The sequence below is a fragment of the Trachymyrmex cornetzi genome, unplaced genomic scaffold (genome assembly GCF_001594075.2).
Source record: "Trachymyrmex cornetzi isolate Tcor2-1 unplaced genomic scaffold, Tcor1.1 scaffold147, whole genome shotgun sequence".
Classification (NCBI taxonomy): Eukaryota; Metazoa; Arthropoda; class Insecta; order Hymenoptera; family Formicidae; genus Trachymyrmex; species Trachymyrmex cornetzi.
In genome coordinates, this window is record NW_017296059.1 from 5,455,218 (window position 1) to 5,477,868 (window position 22,651).

Here is a 22,651-nt window from a genome sequence, read left to right on the forward strand (position 1 = left end):
GTGCAATTGCATAAAATGAGGTCATCGATTCTTTCCATTATTCTTCATACAAAAGTACCAAGGTAAAATTAGAAGAGAACGAATACACTGACTGATATAGGCTTTTTAAAATTTTACAGGCTGGGAACTTGCTACGAATAATGGATCGCACGAGTATCGTGTTCTTGTAATTATATGTGTTACTGTATTATTACCTGTTCACGCGAAGTAAGTGAAAATTATTTTAAGTGCTTTTTAAACGTAGTAATATCTTGTCTACAAAAATGAATAAATTTTACATTTTATAAAAATTTACATAATAATAGATATAATAACAACAAATATCAATTAAAATATATTTTTAACGCCTTTCAACTGCAAAATAAAAAAATAATTTTGAAATTTATTTTGAGACTTTACCTTAATGATTTCGGACAATTTAAAAAAATTTTACACAAAATATAACTTATTATTTATATCACAACTGGTTACTATTTTATTCTCTAAATACTGTAGATTATGTTTTACTTATTTCACATCTAATTTTCGTTAAAAATATATTTGTACGATATTTAATATATATCATCGAATAAAATTGGATAAAATAAAATTCAATGATATTTATTAAACAGTTCGTAATAAAAAATGTCTGTCGCTAATTGTTAATAATAAATATAATAATATAACAAATATCAATTCAAATATATTTTTAATATCTTTTAAGTGCAAAATAAAAAAATAATTTTGAAATTTATTTTCAATCTTTAATGATTTCGGACAATTTAAAGAAATTTTACACAAATATAACTTACTATTCATATCACAACTGATTACTATTTTATTCTCTAAATACTGTAGATTATGTTTTACTTATTTCACATCTAATTTTCATTAAAAATATTTGTACATTGTTTAACATATATCATCAAATGAAATTGACAGAATAAGATTCGATGATATTTATTAAACAATCCATTGATAAAACCTAAATCTTAAAAGATGTCTGTCAATTGTTAAATATTACCCAAATTTATTACTTCTGCGAAGACAAAGATAAATTCTAATAAGTATTAATTAAAATAAAATATATAAAAACAAAAGACTTAGAGATCGTCGGTTCGCGACAAAAATTTACCGTGTTCGAAGCAAGAACTCCACATTATCGCGAGACGGCGGATGTGATGAACGATACCCGGGACAGGGAGCGGTCCGCGTTCTCAAAAATTCACCGACGAAAAGGGGAAAACAACGGAGTCGCTGCCAGTGGGCACATCGGGCGAGTCGTCGTTCAATGTACACGATAGGATGTTAGGGTTGAGGTAGGTGGACCTCGCGCGCAAAGCGGATCGATATAGCACTCTCGCTTTCTCGCATTCCCGATATACGAACGATGACGCGCGCACGTGCCCGCGTGTCTGAAATCGTCGAGGACTGGCATAATTTTGGCGAGTTCAATTTCCGACGTCGCGACACATACGAGGAAAGTGGAGAGAATGGAGGGGATGGGAGTGACTGATTGTTGCAATATGGTCTACTCCGCGTTATCGCTACTTCAAATTTATAATCGAACGAGCTGTACTTCTTTAAAAAGCTGTTCAAATTCAGCGGATTAAAAACAATTAAAACATTCTTGAGACAAAGATCTGCAAGGAAAAGACTAAAAATTTATTTTTCGTTTTTAACGCGTAATTATAATGTAGAAATCACGGAAACATTAATTGTAAGAATTAATAATATTAATAATAATTAATTTAGTAAGAATTAATAACAAATATTAAACTCTAACCTTAATTCTGTCCTTTTTTTAATGTTCTGAGCTGATGTAATATACTGGTGCAATAAGTTGGAATGAAACAAACTATATTTGTTGCTTCAAAAATTTTTGCTGTACTTAAAGTGAAATAAACATATATTCAAACGTTGAAGAGAAGAGAACTGAAAGAGATTAAAAGTGTTTAAATGCAAAAAGTATAAGCGAACAAACTTTCTGTTTCACTTCAACTTTTTGCATCAAGAAGTATTTTCTGTAACTGGATCAATATACATTTTTAGAACTTAAAATGAAATAGATATATGTAGTTTAATTTTAATTCAGTTTAATCTGGATTTAACTCTTTATCTTTTTCTAATTTTTAGAACCAAGATTACGGCCAGTATTCATAATCCGTTATTTTAAGACCGGCTTAAATAATATCTTAAGATGCTAATGCGGTTCTCATAATTCATTCTTGTTTTAAGACAGTCTTAAGTAACGTCTTAAAATGCTAATATAGCTCTCTAATTGGCTTATATAACATTTTAAGATTATACTCTGAATTTAAGGCAATCTCAAATATAAGAATCGACTATAAATACCGGCCTGATTAGTTCATGACATCTTAATTTAAAACTGTACTTAAAACAATCTCAAATATAAGAATCGAAATAGAAAAGTCAATTCTACACTGATAAAAGCGACATTAGAAGACGCGAATCCCTACCGTGTGTCTCAAAATAGGTTACAGAAATTATAGGAAAGTGCGGAGAAGAATAGAAGATGCGCGGAAACAGGAAGTATTGTTTTTCAGCACGTGTCGTAAAATATATACTTTGCAATAAAAATAAACGCGTGCATTGTTATTGCAAATTGAGGGGTGACCGTCGGTAATAAAGACGCGGATGTCTCGGTCGATACTGGCTGTCCAGATTCGATCCGTGACATTTCACAGGTACCAGCTGATGTACAATTCCAACGCAGATCTCTCCTTCATGCACTTGCACATGCAACCCCTACCACGCAACCGTTTCGTAACCGCATCGTAGCTACGAAAATCTCGCCGATGTACCTGAACGGAGTAATATCTGTAATGCATCAAGCGATTCCGAAATCATCGAAAGACGTCGTCGAGGCAGAGAAGGAAAGAGAGAAGCTTTTATCGCGATTCGCAAGGCAGAATACGCGTTGTGGATTTGATCGAATTCGTGACGCGGCTGACTTCGGAGCAAAGGGGGATCAAGGCCGGCCTCGTACACGGTCGCGAATAATTCCTCGAGACGCGAGGAAGGGATGAAACAAGCGACGATAGGAAGAAAAAAAACAATATACGTCGCGCGAGTACGCGGAGCGTAAGCAGAGCCGAGCGGAGCTCGCGATAAAGATGGCGGATATGGATTTGGTAAATCACTCCAGATTGGTAGCCGCGACGAATGATCCGTGATAAGAGGATACACGCTCGCATAGCGTGCTTCGTGTTACGTTTACTCACCGTGTGAGAGACCTATCAGCTCGAATACAATTTCCCCATTGCGATTTGATCGTAGTTCCTCGTGCGCGACAAAAATGTTGAAGTAATGGCCGATTTTATAGCCCACCAGTAGTGAAAAACTCCTGGGAGCTTTGCGGGGGCAGCAGCATCGGGCGCGTGGTGCCCTCCAACATAAATTGCGTGAATTTTGAAAGGCGTAAAGACTCGACCGATAATTTGGAGTCGTTTTTTTTTTATAGATATTTGGTGCTTTTCAGCAAGATACAAGGTTCTTTCCATTTAGTGATACAAGTCGACACAAAAACATATATATCTTTCTTTTTTTGACATTCCAGTGAATAATAAAGTGTCGATTTGTGTTACCAAATAGAAAGTACCCACAAATGACAAACGCGTAAAAAAATTAGTTATTTCATAAAAAAAAATGCATAACTGGTTCATCTTCCTATGTATTTATTATGCAAGACTGTGCTCCAACTCTTACTGTTTTTCAATGTTAAACAAAGATAAAATAATCACCAAACTAAACTAATATTTCATTTATTGTATGATAAATTTTTTTAATGTATTGATTCAGAAGAGTTCCATAGAAAAAATACTGAAGTTTTTTAAATCTCTAAAAATTTTTTATCTTGTAATCAAACAGCACACTTAAAAGAATTTCTCATATAACATACATATAACATATATATTAACATGTTAATATATAAAATAGGGCAGTAATCTTGCATAAACTACATTAAAAATGCAATTTAAAAATGAGGTTTTTTATTACTTTCCTTTCCATAAAATATTAGACTCTAATTGCTTGATTTTCTTATGCATTGTTATGCATTATGCAAGATTGCGCTCCTGCCCTCATACAGTTATCTGTAGGTCTGTTAGCACTACTTGGACTTTTTCCACTGAGCATCTTCATTTTTTCTCTTTTCAACGTCCAAATATATTTATCTTATTTTAAATGTAAAAATTTTTGGGGATTTCTCTCAAGCAACGCAAACAAATCTTGTGTCTTGCTGGAAAGCATCAATTTTCCAAAAACTTAAACATTAAATATTCCGTGCTCTATGTTTTAACTTGCGCGCTGACTATCGTGATCATGTTTTTATTATTACAAATATATACTAAAGAAACAATCTTGCTGCTCATGTACGCAAATATCAACTTAATATTAACGAAAAAAAGGAAAAAGGAAAATTAAACAAAGATCCTTTAACAATTCGTATGAAACATTAGATTATTTGATAAATGAAGTACATAAATATCTTTTCTGAATAATAAGACATTTTTTTTATAAGTAATTCAAATATTTGATACACTTGTTTAATATACTCGAAAACTGTGATATAAAAATAAAGAATTAAAAAATTTGTTAAGTTTTTATAAAAATTATTTTGTTTCTTAAAAAGGTCCAAGACTATACTTCATAAAAATAAATTAAAACTATACTTTAAAACTATCAGACTTTGGCGATCTCGCACGAGATATTATTGGAACTCCATTTACCGCCGACAGTCGGTTTCACACTCAACCTGGCATAAGCGTACTTGTGCATGCGCTCCGGATTCACAATCATACATTCGTTGATCACTTTGCAGTAACATCGCATATCAGACGGTAAAATCAACAAGTGTGGTTGTTGATCGAAAAAGGCATACTTCTCCCATAACTCCGTGTCCACGTTCAGATCCTCGGATGGAGGATACACGGGATAGAAGCACGTTTGAGTGAGCACATGATCAGCTAAACGACTGAGTCTATCACCTGATACATTGCTGCAAACATTTATTAATCTCTTATTAAAAACTTATAAAATTTTTCTAAATAAATAGCAAAACATATGTATATTCAATTAGATTAAGTAAAAAAAATTGTCTAGTCTATTAATAACTTTTGAGATCATTACTCTGTAAAAAGAGTATACTTACGATATTTCTTCTTTCCCGATATGTTTGATAACGTCAACTGATGTGATCCCGATTTTCAAACCAGCAATATCCAATATACAAGGATCTGGCATCACCTTTAAGTTCGAATAATTTTGTGACAACTTTCGATTGAAAACTGTATAATGAGGAGTTGGAAATATAGGTTCGTGATGTACGTCGCGATTAGAAGCTATCAGTATGACTTGCGTGTTCCTCCTGTAATATCACATAATAAACCTAATTAATAAAGGTAAAATTTATCTTCTTATCTATATCAATCCGTATAATCACGAAAATCAGAATATTTTCGAACGCTTATAATTTAAAACTTGAAGATATTCTGTGAGACATTACCGCGTCGACTCCATTATTCTCGTGAGAATCTTCTCGAACAGTTCCTGATGCGTGTCTTTAATGACATTATCCTGTATTTCGGGATGCGTGTATTCGAGGAAAGGTCCAATCAATATCAGAACTTGTGGTTCGTCCGACGCAACTCTCTCCATCAAATCCCACAACGCCTGATAATGCATGTTGCTAGACGGGGTGAACGGACCCGCCGCGACGAAAATGTTGAGCCTCGATTCGAGCGTCGGTGTTAACGCGAGTGGCGCATACGATCTTACGAATATCTCCTTCACATACAACATGTCGCCTACCGGATTGATGGCCTCGACCGCTACGATCTGACCGGAGAATACAGAGTATTGTTTCACATTGCGGAAGTCCAGCTCGATCGTGTCAGCCCCTGAGATCCCCTTCCGCCTTGTGCCACCTTCCAGTGTCACTGTATTCGTGGTGTCCTTTTTCGTATTGATGCGACCGAATGTCCGAAAGTTCGTTTGGCTCACGCTCCATACATTCTTCACGTAACGCAATTCGGTGGTGTTAGCGCTCGCCTTCAACCATGTCTTGAACAATCTGCTGCCCAAATTTTGGCACACATGCGTGAGAATGTGTCCTTGTCTTGATAGGACCTCATACATGTACCTCGCGTCGCTGGCGACATGCGGTTCATCAGATTTTGTAACTTGAACATCGTAATTGCCTGTTCTCTTCCAAGACGAGACAGTTTCACCAATGGAAAGTAAGATCTTCTTGTCCGTTATGTTACGCTGACTTGACACGCTTCTACAAATGACAATATTTTGAGGAAACGTTCACAATACATAAAATTGACCAATTGTAGAAAACCTTTATTCTGCCTGCATACATACAACATTTAATATATTAAGTTATGTTGTTAGTGTTAAATCAAGAAATGAAAAGGACGAAATCTAGAAAATTATTATATATACATACATATATTTATGTTTATGTATTTAATTACATACAATTTTACGATCATTATGTTATTAGCTCCAATTTTTTTAAAAGGACAAAAGTTTCAAAGCATACATGCATATTTCATAAACATATTAGTTTCTTTATTCACACACAACGCAAAAATATTCTATATTTAATTTTTCTTGAAATGACGGGCTCAGCCCGCTGCCCAAAAAAATCTACTTACGAATTTTCGGTGCAAGTAGCTGATGAAAACGAGTATTCTGTAGCTCTTGTTTTATCAGCCTGTGTATCCGCATCGACTTCTATCTCAGGACTTCTTCGTGCGCGCTGAGAAAAAAAAACAGTCGCGTTACTCATCATGTTTTGAACGAATCCACGTTAGTTGATTGACGATATTACGTGATTGACGTGAATGCATACAAACGCAAGTCTTTAATTAAAGAGTTTAGCTTGAAACCACCTTTTATCCAAGCTGTTGCATCAAAAGTGGAGATTATTTACAACTATAATAAGTTTCGAAACGTATAATTTTGTATATACTTTTTAAAATATTATAAAACGGTTTAGAAGTAAACTCTTCAATTATTCACATGAGATCGCGATGATTTCACCGTTTCCCAGTACAACATGTAAAGAGATAAAATATTGAATATATAAAATAAAATTACAAATAAAAATCATTATTGTTATGTATTTAATACCCAAGTATAAATCTAACAAAATTATATTTCTAATACTCGATTCTAAAACCCGCACGTATTATGAATCATCCGAAACTGGTTTATCTTAACATTAATCTTAATCTTAATTAAATAAAATTATATCCGTCATTTAGTGCTTATCGCATTTGTTGTTTTTACACTCTACTTATTTTACATTTCGAATTACACACACATACACATATTATTATTACTTTTATATATTCTTGAATTTCTATTAGAGGCGTCATAGCTGCAATCTTGTTAACTGACTTTTTGCACATAGATCTCTATTAAACTTGTTTATTCTGAAAATCATCACTGCTATCTGATACATGCAATAAATCACTATTATTAAAATGATTACTAGTATTAACATTCTCACAGGAGAACTTAAGATCTTCCAACTACTTCTCTAATTCTTTTTTACAAAGCTGCATACATTTCTTATATATACACATACAGGTGTACAGATATAATTCCATGTAAATTTCACGGCGAAACAACGAGACTTTCCGTCGCCAGTCTATCCGCAAGGACAAGTTTGTCTTACGAAATACATTGATATAATATACAGATAACGATATATCTCGGTGGCACACACATTCGGCGCACACATTGGAGGTGCTTCCGATACAGAGACAGATTGCCGTAGACGAGTATGTATCTAGTCACGAAATGATAAGACGCACGTGCACCACATCCATACTCGTCTATGGAATTACTCTCTTTCTCCGTCTTCGGATGATAACTTATTTAATTCCTAGTGTTCCGCCGCTATAATAGCGATAATCTCGTCAATTGAACGAATCGCTCACGAGAGAAACCTCATCGAGGCGGGAATGTATCAATCTGTCTAAATCAGTTGTTCATGAAGGAAACTCCAATGTGCAGAAATAGCCACAAAGGCTCTTGAAGGAGATGACACGATGCTCCTCGGGGGAATCTCTGATTTCCCTCCAAAGCGATGGCTGCAATGCTCGAACGTGCTTAATGAGTGTGGATCTAGTCACAACTTTATCGACCGTGCACTAGACCGCCACTCATTCGGCAAATTCGAAAAGAATCTTTCCCGCGTGGATCTCCCTTTCCATTTTCTTCGGGGGGAGGGAAGAAGGCAGGGAACCGGCTGATCTTGCAAACGGTTGCCGTGCGCGCGCGAGAATACGAGGAAGAATACGACGTTGCTTGCCATTGTACAGAGGTTAACTGCGATTAACCTGGTCGCTTTTAACGTCCACCCTGTATTACGCATTGTTTCAATCAAGTTCGAAGACGGTCCCGCTCGTCCGCGTCCGACGCCGTCCGATCTCTCCGGATCGGAGTCACTCCGTTCAAGCGCATGCGCTTGCGAGTAAGCTTGTTCGCACGTGACACGTTTCCTCTCGCTCTATCCTTCTTCCTTTTTTTTCTTTTTTTTTCTTTCGTCGTACGCATAGTCTGTTCTTTGTAGCTACTCTACGTTATATTTTCTGCACTCAACATAAAACAGGGAATCGATTATGTATCTCAAAACGAGGTGAAAATTACTAAAGTAAATAAATTCATTAGATATTGAGACTAATAAAATTATAAATATTCTAGTCAATAATTCACTTATTTTTGCCATTTTCATTTCGTTTCAAGATGCACAATTGCTCTCCAGGTAACTAAATGTTGGAGACAGAGAGAGAGAGACAAAAAATTTGGAATAACAAAGAAACGAATTGAAGGCTCGAAATGAACTTTCGAGAAAATAATTTTTTTCGAATTTTTCTTCGGTAAAATGTAAAAGGTATTCAGTAAACAAAGATAATAAAATCCGAGCTGCTACTTTTCCATTGTTCTTAGAGAAACGAAACGCGCGTTAAAATTTATATTAAAATTTTTCTTCAATCATAAAAATATATACTTATATGACCACGTCTATTACTATATACACTATACATGCTTTTACATAATCATATTTAAAAAAATAAGACAATACAATCTGGACATTATTTGTTCAGAAACGTAGAGATTCTTTCTTAATTCGAATATTCTAGGCGACAGAAAGCGGAGAAGAAATCAACTCTGACAATTAAACAAACCATTTTGGATAAAAAATAAGAAATTTTTTTATTGCTTTACTTTTTTATTGCTCAGGTAGCAATACTGCAGTAACGTTGCAATGTATTAATAAAATAAAATAGATATGTTTGATATTTACAAAAAAAAAAAAACCGTTTTAGTACAGACCCCCCAGGTATCTCATGGAACATTCCAGTAATATTACAATACAGTTGGAATGTTCCATGATACCTGAAGGACTGCACTAAAACTTCCGTTCTCTTATTTTACTTTGTTAAATGCAACGTTCCAATATTGTTGGAATATTCCATGTTACCTGAGCCACAGTACAGCAATAGTCTTTTGTTTCGTTACAATAATATTTCTGAAATGTACCGTGCTACCTGAGGGACTAAACTAAAACTTTTCTTCTCGCTTTTGTCAAATATCAAACAATATATCCAATTTATCTTAAATACAAAGAATGTACATTACTTCGGTAAAAAAAAACAGATCTAAAGTCGAATATGTAAAATGAAATTACTTCGTCTTCTTTTCGAGGAACGGTCTTCAAAACCCGAATACGTTTGCTTGTCCTGTTTGTCTGATTTGACTTTTCTATTAGTTCTACAATTTTAAGACAACGTAAAGTACATTGTTATATACTCGAGTGTCTGCGAGGGTAAAACAGATTCTTAATCAATATTGACGAACTAATATTAGCGAACAAACAGTAACGTTAGTAAACAGACTTGAAATGTAAAGTCAACAAACAAAGAAATAGTCTAGACACTTCCATTTAATATAAGTAGATTTCACAAATACTCTCATCTCTTATATACAAAGGTGATAAATTACTTGAATATATTAAAAATATTAAATGTACTAACATAGACTTGTTAAAAATGTACTTCGTCAGAAAAATATTGCAACAAACATTTGAATCTTTTCAGATCCGAATAAAAAATAAAATTTTACTATTTCTTTCTTTAATTTGCATAAACTATTAGTTTATCAACAATTACATCTAAAAAAAAAAAAAAAACAGATTAATCAAACAATTCATATAATATTCATAACTAGACTGCGGAACTTTATGCAAAATACTTAACTGAATATTAACTATCGGACAGTTTTAGCAGTCAATCGTTGTTCGCTAAAGAGTTATTAAAAGGTGAAGTAAAAAGATTGAGATTGCCATCTGTAAATTTACAAAATTGCAAAATATGCATTTTATGCAAAACATTCAGTTAAGTATTTTGCATAAAGTTCCGCAGTCTATTCATAACATACATCTACTTCTTTTTGAAACGAGATGAAAATTACAAAAGTGAACAAATTCAACAAGTGTTGCTTAATTACGTTATAAATATTCCAGTAAATTCTAAAATGGACCTCCAGATCCAAGCCAAACAAATACATAGGAGCTACTTACGAAAACGAGGCTTACACTTGTTTTAATGTCCACTATCGTAAGTCCACTATCGACATCTCGCTCCAATACTCTCGCCAATGTCCCGGTTATCCTTTACATCTCTCGATCCGCTGCTTTGCGACATATCGTGTCACCGACCGACCGACCCGTTGCAACATCCATTCGAACATCCGCGAATATCGATCCATCTCTCGTCCGAGTCACGCGGTATGAAGACCAAGAGACGAAAGAAACGCGCGATGAGCCGAAAGCCGTGCGGGCGAGGGAAGAGATTGGAACAGTTGTTGTTCAATTGTGGTTAATTGGTGGAGAGACAGCAACGGGAGCGCGCGAGCGCGCGAGGTACCCGTTGGTCAAATGCGATATCGCTAGGCACGAAAGTTATTCGCGTAGCTTATCGGCGGGAACGCGCGTCTCTCGATGATTCCACAGCGATCCGAACGAGGAGAAAGTGCACGGGCGGAGCGAATGCCGGCAAAAGCCGGCCGGGGGTTTTGTGCCGCCAGTGAAAGGTCCGCTGGGAAATTTCGACCCTTCAACGCTGTGAGGTAGTCAAAAAGACCAAGAATGCGAAAGAAGGCCAGAGAAACTTGTTTTCCTTCTTACAAAAATTTCTTCAGTAAATTCCGAGTTTATACGCTAAAATCAAAAGGAATAAAAAGTATGTCTTTGTCGATAATTTTTAAAGAAATAAATATTAATAAAATTAAATAAAAAATTCACGGATTCTATAAGAAATTCTACCCCGTTTAAGAGATTCGCGTTAAAAATAATGATTACAATTTTAGCGCCGATAAAAGTCAAATATCGAAAATACTACATTTTCAATATTTTACTGTAACATGGAATATTAAAAATATTATACTTTGTGATTTTTAATGGTAGAATTTAAATCCCACCTATGACATTAACGTCCGTTTCCAATGTAGATTAACTTTAATCCTGGTTTAAACTGAAGTTCATCTTTTTTTAAAAATTAGAAAAGAAATTCTAAGAATTCTTAGAAACGCGGAAGAAAAGTTGAATCAGGATTAACGTATTAAGTTGTAATTCTAAGTCCCAGTTTCACCAATGCAAGATTAACTTTAATCTCGTTTCAATTTACTGTCTAGAACCTTTAGAATGAATTAGGCCTGTTTTTTAGCTAAAGTTTTTGCATGATTCAGCTTTCTTCCTTTTCTCTCCACGTCGGAGAGAAAAAGAGAAAAGATGAACCGTACAAGAAGTTCAGTTAAAAATAAGTTCATCTGTTGTCATTCTAAACAGCGAAATCTTACTCTTAAGGATTAAAAAGAGTTTCTCTTTTTCAAGACTGGCTCAATTGTTAGGGCCTGAGCACAATAGAGGAACAGGAATTAGATATTAAGATTTTAACCTATCAGAAACTGATTACATCGGAATACACGGTTTCTGATAGGTTGAAATCTTAATATCTAATTCTTGTTCCTCTATTGTGCGCAGGCCCTTACTTTAGATTAAGATTCCACCCCAAAGAATTTAGAGAATGCTCTTTATTTTATTAAATTCTAAGAATTGGTTCCAACAATAAAAATTAACTTTAATCTCGGTTTGACTTATTTATCTTTTTCTAATTCTTAGAATTGAAAAATGATAAAAAGGAAGTTTAAACCGAGATTAAAATTAATCTACATTGTTGGGGAAACAAGTATTATTCTTAGAATTCAAAAATAAGACAAATAATGAATAAATTAAACCGAGATCTTACCAAGTCTTAAGCCAGTTTCTATCAATGTAGTTTAATTTTAATCTTCAATTAGCTCTTTGTCTTTTCCTAGTTCCAAGAATCAGAAAAAGATAAAAACCAATTGAACCAAAATTAAAGTTAATCCACATTTACAGAAACGCGTAATTATACCGAATAATTAACAAGAACTTCTATTCTTATGCAACAAAGAGTTTTTTTTTTTTTTCAATTACCCAACGCGAGTTCTCTACATCCGGAATCCAATCCACAAAATCGATATCGAGTAGAAAGGGAAGCACCGCGAGGTTTGTTCGTTCAGTACTCTTTGTGTTCTCATCCTCTCTTTCTCTCTCCGGTATACCTAATTACACTAATTATATACCTACTTCCCTCGGAGTGGAAATAGCAGCGCGTTCTCTTCAAAGAACAGACTACGGGAGTACCTTTATCGTTCGTTGTCGAAGCAACAGGTTGCAGCGTTGCAGCGGCGCGAATCAACAGGATTCGTCGAAGCCAACGGTCGTCGCACTCGCGTCCGCGCGACGCGGCGCCTTTTCTCACGCATGCGCGCGCGCGCGCACGCGTCGCGCGCGATCGCGACGCGAGGAACGATCGAGCGGAATCGAAGCTTCGATCCTCCCGCTTCCTTCCGAATTTCTCCGCTGGATCTCGATCCTCCTCTCCCGAGGATTCGAACATATGGACGCGCGATCGGCGGGACTTGCTCGTTGCACTCGCGAGCTTCTCGCTCAAGCCAAAACCGAACCATCATGGCCGCCGTTACCGCTTCGCGTTTCCTCTCGCACACCGTCAACGTAATCGCCGACGTCGCGCGAACAACGTTCTCCCGAAGCCGTCGATATGCGTTTTCCCGCGCGACTCCGAGACAATCGCCGCGCGAGAAGTCGAACTCTCCGAAGGCCCGGTAATTTCACTCGCAGAGACGCGATTGTCGGACGCTGATGGCGGCGACGCGTTGTTGCCCGACGCCATCGAGAGATACCGAGCTCGATATCGCCGCCGCCACCGACCGATACCGAGTGCAACGCGATCGCCGAGGTGCGTACCAATTTGACGAATCGTCGAACAGACGGGAGCGTGGATCGCGCGTGATCGTCTATCGGCATTGACGAAGTGACGAGACGCGCGAATAAATGCGAGAGAACAAACGACGAACCGACAAACGACGCGCCGGAGTCCTTGAAAACTGAAATCGTGCCCTTCGAAAGAGATCTGCTCGGCTCGCTGAGGAGAGAGGAGGGAGACAGAGGAAGAACCTTCCCCCTCCCTCCCTCCAGCCACTGGAACAGCGCGCTCTTCGTCCTCGTTCCGCCAATGGAAACGGGTTGCCCCCCCCCCTTCCCACCACAGGGAGATCCTTCGTGGAGAGCCACGAATGTGGAGCGACGTGAAGGGGCGGGGGAAAAAATCTACCTGAGCGATTTTTCTGGCGGGAATTACAGTGCCACCACGCGAGATTCTCTAACGCTGTTTCAATCGTATTTTTTTTTTTCTCTTTCGATACCGCCGACAAGTTTGAAAAATTCTTCGATCCGACGAAAACAAAATGCAGCACGATGTGAATGGAATGTGAAATTTATAAGAGACGTTTTGTACGGAGGATTCACCACGAACAATCAAAGACAATGTTGGCAGTAGATAAATTATTCGGGTACTTGAAGGGTCTGCTGAAACAATGCCAATAATGCACAAGGTCAAAGGTTTCTTAGGATAAAGACGAAATTTTCGAAAGAATTTCAAAAGGAAAGTAAGACCGTTCAGGTAGATGTTTATCTTGAATGATTTACGACGTTGATTTATGACGAATAATAAAATTCTTGAAAGGATTCTATTTTCGAGAAAAGAAATTTCTATTTTTTAAGTAGGTACTCTTCCCGAAAGGACTATTGAGCGAGAAATATTTCAAGAATTTTTCCTAGATTTTTGTAGAATTTGTATTATTTTGCCAAACAATTGTCTTGCATATTGTTCATGCATTTTTAAATTGTTGAGAAATATTAAAATAAATTATAATCTAATAAATTATAATTTACTAAAAATATGTAGACTTTTTAACAAACAATTTCTTCAATCTCACATTTGGTCACAAATTTTTCGAAGAATTTTTTTAGATTTTTCTAATTTTTTCTAGTTCAAAAAAAATTTTTTACAATTCATATTGTCAGTTTTTTTCGCTTTGCGTATGTTCATATATTCTCAAATTTTAAAATAATATTAAAATAAATTATAATTATAAAGCTAGAAATATGTATACATTTTTGAGTCTACTCAATTTTGTATTCAGTATTTTATATTCAAATATTTTGCATTCAATTCGGTATTTTATATTCAATTTTATATTCGAATATTTCAAAGATCTTCTCTACATTTTCATAAGATTTCTTTCTATTCTGCCAACATTTCTCGGAGAGAGAGATTCATTGTTTATTCTTAAACTTTAAGTCAAGGAATATTAAAATAAATTCGAATTACAAATTTGTCAAAAATATATACAGTTTTGAGACAAATACTCTCTAATTTTCAATCTATTTTGAATAAATGAATTTGAATGATCATTCTAATTTATGTATGCATCTGTGTGAACACATTATATGCATGATTTGACTATATACTAGGCAAGTTATTTCCAACTGGAGCTTAAGAGTTTAACTACTTATCATACCTACTTTTCATATAAAATTGATGTAGAAAACAATTGTAAAAACTTACTTTAGACGATGGTCCACTTTCAGTACAGCCATACATGCTGAGTACATCGTCGTTTTCATTGTAATGTGATTCCTTCAATTTGTAATCCTTCTTTAATATCAGATGTTCCATCTTAATCAGATTGTCAATAGTAGGCTGGATATCCGCATCGTTATTGATGCAAAATGTAAGCCACAATTCTGTAAGCTTATCCAGGTCCACATCGTAATTGTCACAGAATTCAAAACCTGTGCAATACATATCAGTAAGGACTAATTCCAATCAAAATTATCGTTTGCTTCTCAATTAAAAATATTTGTGAGGGAATCTTAAATAATTCTATTATTCCAAAATTATATTATTCTAAAATTCTATTCTATAAATCCAGATAAACAAAGGAACTTCTGTTCTGACTTCAGCTCAAGTTTCAAATAACATCGTTTAACTTAAAATTCTTTTTATTTCTTGTTGCAAAACTAAAATTAAAAAGAAAATTTAAAAGATTAAGTTCAGTTAGAATGAAAATTAACTGCCATTAATAATACTAGCGTTCTTTTAAATCGTTTAAGTATTTATTTGTAGCGAACGTAAAGTGAAGAATTCCACGGTTTCAAAAGTGAGGTTATACAAGAAAGAAACGGAAAATCTCGACATCCGTTTTAAATCACATATGAAATGTTTTTGTTTTACAAAAGATATATTCGTTTGACCATTCGATGCAATTCAAAGTTACAACTCTACAATCAAAACTAAGTTTTCGACAAGTAACATGATCCGAGCAAGTCGAGACAAGACATGATTTGGAGGAAAGATTTTTAACGTTAGAATTGAAAAAATTTCAGTAAATCTTGAAACTTACATTTATCGAGGACAGCATCATCCTTGATTTCACAGCCTAAATCCAGGAACAATTTCCGCAAAGATTCCTTGTCTTCCATTTCGAAGTACTTCGAAATATTTGTTTCCACCACGCGTTCTGTCGCTTATTCACACTGATTACCGCCAAAACTTGGGTTTTCAGTTTCGGATTTAACGGGATGTAGCATGAAGTATGAACATATATATATATAGATACAAACTTGAGTTGCATCAGATTCAGATGGACCTTATGCGCGTGCGGCGTGCGAACAAATCTGTTGGTATTGTTTGCACTTTTTACACTCAGAATCATTAGGCCGGAATCAAACTACGCATGAAGATTGAAATTGTACCAATGAAGACGAAGGAATTTTAGCTTCTATTGTTTTGGTTGGTCAAATTTTAATCTTTTATGCCCATTTCCACCAATATAGATTAACTTTAATCTTGGTTCAACTTACTCTTCGTCTTTTTCTAATCTTTAGAACTAGAAAAAGACAAAGAGTAACTTGAACCGAGATTAAAGTTGATCTGCGTTGGTGGAAACGGACCTTAATCTTCAATCTCAATCTTTAATGCGTAGTCTGATTCCGACCTTATGCTGGATTCACACTGCATCCGATCTGCGTCGTACGACGCTCTGCAACCAATCAGAAAACAGGATTCCAATGATACGAAGCAAAATCCATCGGAATCATGTTTTCTGATTGGTTGCAGAGCGTCGTAAAACGCACATCGGATGCAGTGTGAATCCAGCATTAGGTCTGTTTTTTATTGCTGCACTTTCTGAATTAGTACACACAGTACAATAAGTTGAAGTGAAACAAATATACGTTTGTTTCACTTTAACTTATTACGCTGGTTCAGAGTGCAGTAATAAAAACAGACCTATTGCTTTTCCTTATTACACCGCCCGAAATGTGTTTATTTCGTTTTAAAGTTTGATTAGATACTTCATATTTTTCGAGTTGAGAAGTATAAGGCTCAGGCCTCAAACATAATGAAATGAATAAAGAATAAAGAGAACAATAGATTTCAATCTATTATAAAAACCGAAATATACTGTTTTTAATAAGTTGAAATCTGTTATTCCTTGTTTTTCTTGTTCCTTTCATTGTGTTTGAGCCATAATATGATTACGAAAAACCTAAATATTCATACGTTATTATATTTATTTAACGTTTCGTACATTGATTACAAATCACCTTGTATATTATTTAAAATACTTGTATATTATTTATAATACAATTAGACTTACAATGTTTCAACTTGTATTTATAAAGTAATTGTATATTCATATATAACGTATAGTTACCTTTGTATTACATATACAAGCTCGGAATATTTCCAACTGTAAGACTGGTATTCATAATCGGTTCTTATATTTATAAGGACCATCTTAAATACAATCTTAAGATGTAGACTTTCTGTTCAAACAATTTAATATTCTGATTATAAAAAAAACGTAATTATAAAATTATAAAATAATTGTTTACCTCATACACGTAGATACATTATAATATTTAATATAATATTGTTATATTAGGCCTTCTTTGTTAGAATAAAATTTTATTTTTTTTTATCATTTTATATATATATATATATATATATATAATTAAATTACCACAATTTCTTTGGATTTCTCCAGTGACTTGTCTAACATGTTACTCAAATAAATACAAACAAAAATACTGTGGAACATGATGACCCATGCGGCATGGTGATTAAGTCACAAAATTGGCCCAGTCAATACACGAAACGTATTCACGGTCTTGAAATAAGAATCGACTATGAATACCGGTATAAATACATCCTCTCGTAGTCGTCTCAAGACATTCAGCGCTAAATTAACTGTCCACAAGTCTTGAACAGGACAAATAATTTAGTGATGAATATCGCGGTAGAATGTCGTGGAACATGGATCACAATATGATACAATCTGCAGTCATACAGCTTTAAAAAAATTAAATTGACACGCATCATATATACACATTCAATCCTGAACAATCAATGGTCACTTTCAGTAGAATATTAGAAGTTTTTTTTGCAGAAATAGGACTATTCCTCTAGAATAATTAGATCTAAAAATATAATCCAATCGCAAAACGCTTACTAAGCACTAATTTCTGCAGAGCTGCAACGTAAGAGTATGAATAAAAAGATTTTTGGAAGTTTTAATGAAACTATTGTGATCACTCCTAACATATATACACTCACACGCAAAAAAAAACGAGTTATTCAACACTGAAGTAAAAAGGGTCGTTTTTACTTCAAATACTGATCTGAATAGTAGAGATTTTAAGCTTTAAAGGGCTTTTTTAATCATCTCAATACGATGATTTTTCACTGAATTATTGCTATTTGAAAATATTAACAATTTGTGCAAAAATTTAGTGGCCCGTTTTTTCTTGCGTGTGAGTGTATTTGTATTAACTTAAAACGTTTATTCGACTTACGCACTTAACACTGATTTTTTTTTCACTAGTCGTATTGAATCTATAATGGAAATCGGAAGCCATAATAAAAGAAACTGACTTCTGTTAAACGCGACCATTGGTACTTTAGTAAAAAATAAAGCGTAAAAAAGTAATATTTCTGAACATGTAACATCTGCTGTTCTGGTAAATAGCCAGACACGAAAGAGCGTACAGAGTTACATGAAATTTTTAACGATTTAGTCGTTTGGACAAATATTTTAGTAATATTCCGACTCAAAATATTGTTTGTCTTTTTCCCAGAGTTCTATCAACGTTTCAGATACGTCTAAACTTGGGAATCTTTCTATCCATGATTGAATAAGCCCCGCAAACGACGGCTCGTAATTTTTCAGTATCACGTTATTAGAATCAAGACCTAAAACAAATAAAAAAATTAGATTTATGAAAATATACAAGTATACATATGTATACATGTGTGGATAATACAAATATTTAAAGAATAGCAATAATGTATAAGATTTTCTTTGATACAAACCGTCAATAGATGTATTTGATTGAACGAAGATCTTCCTTGGTTCTTTGCGAGACAGGATTAAGTTCCTCCAGCTACCCCATGGATATGGTCCGTTTTCAGGTACCTCGCTGTATCTGTCGTACATTTTCTTAGCCGACTCAAAGTCTCCCATACTCTTATAAACTTGCAGCTTCAGGAGAAAATCTCCGACGGCTTTTTTGCCGACCGTGAAGATTTTGCTTCGATCGACAGTCATACGGAGGTTGGTTCCTTCCTCCGTTTCGACAACATTGACGAAATCCTGGCCCGCCTCCAGGCACACTCTGAGCAGGACGTAACGCGCTTGAGAGTGAGCTTGGGACCACGTTTGAGTGGACGGTTGATACATCTCGAAAGCCTTTGCAAAACCACTCCACAGGAGAGATAACCAGTTCACGTAGATTATGTCCTCGGCTACTTGTCCCTCGTGACCGAATATTTTCATCGTTTCTTTCTCCAAGCTCAAGTAAAGACCAACTGCTTCCGCCCTGCACTCCTCGTATGTGGATCCCAGAGAGCCGAATTTAGAATCGTAAGTCTCTCCTTTCAAAAAGAATTTGTCTACTTTATCACCGGTAAGAGGATTTATCACAGCGTCACGATTGAAGTTGTACGTATTCGGTCCCATCTGTTTAAATAATTTACCGGTACCGTGACCGAGAAGCTCGTGAAGACCAACTTGCACCTCAAAGCTAGCTACCCTATACTTATGCATCAACGCCTGATCAGCGTCAGATAAAAATGGAATCGTACGAACATCCTTCAAATGGGCAGGTATAACGTTTCCTAACGATACATTTTTAAAGCCTTCAGACTGTCTAATCTCGTCGTAATTTGGGATGTTTATTCCCGACGGAATACTGGAACCTGCGAACGTTAGAACGTCTAAGGAGGTAAAATCCGGTCTCAAAAATGTGTCCTTTTCGAAATCCTGATTCCAAGGCAACTTGGGGATAAATTCCTCGGCTCTGTTGACTAGTGTAGCAAATTTCTCAGACATTTGTCTGTTTACCATCGCTACGAAGCCTTCGAATTCTCCTCGTTGACCCGCGGGGTCTCGGTACGTCTCGATGAAGCCGATATAGGATTCGATAGACGGTCCTTTATCCTTTATCCAAAGACGAGAACCGTCCTTATGATCGTCTAAAGATCCTGTTTTAAAATGTTCGATGTATTTTTCCAGCATATCTTTTTCAGTCTGATTCGATGCGTGTTCCTTGGCTTTCTGGAGGTTTTCCACAACAGGCACCAAGAGTTTGCTGTAATCTCCTCTTGTAATTTTAAACTTGGCATTTCCGAATGTTTCTTCGGGCAGTGTTACTTTAGGATTATCTGACGTCTCTACTGATGCTAGTTTGATTTCATACATATTAATATTATCGTTATTCGCAGGATCTTTCACTACTGTCTTGAAGCATCTTGCGTTACAGGATTCTAATCCTTTATGTTGCATGAATGCGTTTACTTTGTCAGCATCTTCTTCAGTACAGTTTGCAGAGAAATAAGTTGTGATACCTTTGTCACCCAATCCTAGTGATTTTAATTTACCCTTTAAGGAAAACATGGGTTCTGATATTTTATTCCATAAATCTTGCATCTCCTTAGAATTAGTCTTGTAAGCTTTTGAAGATTTTATTATTGCCTCAAATAAACCTTTCGGAATATTAGGGATAATTTTAGTATCGCCCATGGCCTTATAATTGCCTGCATTTGCAAAAATCCCAGAACTATAAACTAGGAAAGCCTGAAAAATAAAAGGTATTCAGTCATTATGTAAATGTTAACTTAATAATCTGCAAAATTAAGAAATAAAGAAAAGATATATGAAAAGAAGAAAGCTTTTCTTATACCGTAAATTGCTCCTGAGTAACACCAGCGCGTACTGAGGAGTTTTCCAAGTCTTCGAGAGATTCCGAGAGAAATATTTTTTGCAACAGTGCAAATATCAGTGGAGATTCCGGCGATGTCTGTACTAATACTATCAATCCTCCATTCCATGCTGCTTGGCTCAAGTAATGAGCGTACAATTTTTCCTTTTGCGTCAAAGATTTGAAGGCAGTGTCGCATTCCAGAGCGACAACAGGTTGATCGTTTGGCAATGTATACAAAGTTTTATCTATATCACTCATTGTGTACTGTTGTTGTACACTGAAAGAAAAACAAATATATGCTATGGAAATCATCTATTTAAATTATCTGTACAACTATGGCTTAAAATATCTTGTAAATTTGGTAATCAATAAATAAATTCTAAACAATAATCAGTCTGGATTAATTCTGAGATGCTACTGCAGGTGAATTTTTACCCACCTACATTTTGAAAGTTTAGTATAATTTTTGTTTATTAGAATTTTGAGAGCTTAAAATAACATTTAATCCTGCTGGTCTGTTTTATTTGAGTCAATACGATTAAAAAACTCTAAAAAATAAAAATTACATTTTCACAGAAAAAGATCTTGCATTAATAAAGTCATCAAATATCAAGGGAAAAAAGTGTTTAAACTAAATATTAGCAAGAAAATAAAATACATTTTGAATCAAATAGATCAGTAGAGTTATAAGATTGTTTAACACTAAAGTTTTTTTTTTTACATTAAAATAATGTTAGTTCAGTTATTTGACACCTTGCAACCTATAAAGTAGACACAGGAAGTGTAAAAAAATTCTTTTCTATGTGAATGTATTTTCACCTGAAGTAATATTAATGTAAAAAAATATAATAGTATACCCAGGTTAATATTATTTCATATCAAAAGTATTTCAAACTTTCCGCCGCTTCAGTACTTGACAGATATAACTTCATTGAGATTAGACCTCAACGCAATAGAGCAGTACGAAAGATGACCTTTATATTCATTTATGACAACGGAAAAACGACACAAACAATTAAATTCTTTTTTTTTTATATTTATACTGCGTGGAAAATTGAGTTTGGTAAGCGAGTTTCAATCTGGGATTCAAAAATAAAAAACAACGCGTTATTAGTACGATATCGGTATCGGTTTGACACAGCTTGGTACCGTAGAACAACTTGAGAGCTCATAATTTAGATTTCACGTCGAATGTAACGCACCGCGAATACAATCCGGTTGAATCTTGAACGATTTTCGTCTTGTGAGCGATCTTCGTACCGCACGGCAATGTGGAATCAGTGGAATGCAGTTTCTTGTAATTCGCGATTAATCTCAATGCAACCGAAACTCGTGACTTCGACATAATACCGAACATCTGAAAGGCCACGAGTATGAGACAATTGAAATAAATCACGGTAGCAAAGCAATATGGAATAATATCTATGTAATGCCGAATATAAATAAACAGCTTGATTCGTGCGTCTCCAATGAAATGCAGCGAATTTTGAACTCTTCGGGAATCTCGAATGGTTATCGTAAGAACATAAAGTTATTGATAAAAGTAATAATTAGAGTTTCAAGAAATTTCGGGCTATTCACTTACCAAACCAACCAAATAGGAGTGAGGGAGATCGCAAAAGAAGCTTTCGTCGGAGACTTTTGTCTCAGAATAGATGTACCCAGATTAAAAAAGATAAGATAATAATTCACTCATTATTATAAACGCATACCTGTTACCATGTGGGCATTTTTCGAACGTATGTATCGTGTCTAGATATTCGTAAGTCGCGGCTGTTCGAGATAATCGCTTTATCATTGTTTACAGTATTAATTTTTTATTTTTATATCTAATAAATTTTCTAAATTATTTAGAACTTATATTTATTTGTGGTCTTTATATCATTTATAATAATTGTATAGTTTTATATTTAT

The 22,651-nt window shown here is 35.0% G+C and overlaps 3 protein-coding genes across 4 annotated transcripts in view; all 3 read right to left on the bottom strand.

The window, feature by feature from the left end:
* The window catches only part of ERR (estrogen-related receptor), a 28,111-nt gene extending 24,815 nt beyond the window's left edge, over positions 1-3,296 (bottom strand). The window contains exon 1 of the mRNA XM_018502507.1: positions 3,225-3,296. The gene's annotated coding sequence lies outside the window, so the exon portion shown is untranslated. The remainder of the gene's footprint in view (positions 1-3,224) is intronic.
* Positions 3,297-4,639: 1,343 nt separating this feature from the next.
* On the bottom strand, positions 4,640-15,979 carry DNApol-alpha73 (DNA polymerase alpha subunit B). The gene is made up of 6 exons (XM_018502503.1): positions 15,877-15,979; positions 15,039-15,265; positions 6,666-6,769; positions 5,507-6,283; positions 5,153-5,368; positions 4,640-4,999 (listed from the first exon to the last, which is right to left on the bottom strand). Exons 1-6 carry the CDS (start codon positions 15,953-15,955, stop codon positions 4,684-4,686), a joined length of 1,719 nt encoding a protein of 572 aa, XP_018358005.1. The 5' UTR covers positions 15,956-15,979; the 3' UTR covers positions 4,640-4,683.
* Positions 15,980-17,495: 1,516 nt separating this feature from the next.
* Positions 17,496-22,388, bottom strand: DppIII (dipeptidyl peptidase 3). 2 transcript variants are annotated; one of them, XM_018502596.1, is made up of 4 exons: positions 22,323-22,388; positions 20,717-21,014; positions 18,849-20,610; positions 17,496-18,728 (listed from the first exon to the last, which is right to left on the bottom strand). In XM_018502596.1, the coding sequence occupies exons 2-4, from the start codon at positions 20,993-20,995 to the stop codon at positions 18,571-18,573; spliced, it is 2,199 nt and encodes a 732-aa protein (XP_018358098.1). In that variant the 5' UTR covers positions 20,996-21,014; positions 22,323-22,388; the 3' UTR covers positions 17,496-18,570. The 2 variants fall into 2 exon arrangements, with proteins under 2 accessions (XP_018358098.1, XP_018358097.1); XM_018502595.1 differs by lacking the exon at positions 22,323-22,388 and adding an exon at positions 21,940-22,100.
* Between the last annotated feature and the right edge of the window lie 263 nt (positions 22,389-22,651).

Excerpts from the sequence above, each read along its gene's own strand:
- DNApol-alpha73 (XM_018502503.1), bottom strand. The coding sequence starts at position 15,955 with ATGGAAGACAAGGAATCTTTGCGGAAATTGTTCCTGGATTTAGGCTGT. Across the intron at positions 15,266-15,876 it reads TGATGCTGTCCTCGATAAAT|GTTTTGAATTCTGTGACAAT; the intron begins GTAAGTTTCAAG and ends TGTATTGCACAG. Across the intron at positions 6,284-6,665 it reads GCTACTTGCACCGAAAATTC|AAGCGTGTCAAGTCAGCGTA; the intron begins GTAAGTAGATTT and ends TGTCATTTGTAG.
- DppIII (XM_018502595.1), bottom strand. The coding sequence starts at position 22,094 with ATGTTCGGTATTATGTCGAAGTCACGAGTTTCGGTTGCATTGAGATTA. Across the intron at positions 20,611-20,716 it reads TTACTCAGGAGCAATTTACG|GCTTTCCTAGTTTATAGTTC; the intron begins GTATAAGAAAAG and ends TTTATTTTTCAG. Across the intron at positions 18,729-18,848 it reads ATCAAATACATCTATTGACG|GTCTTGATTCTAATAACGTG; the intron begins GTTTGTATCAAA and ends TATTTGTTTTAG.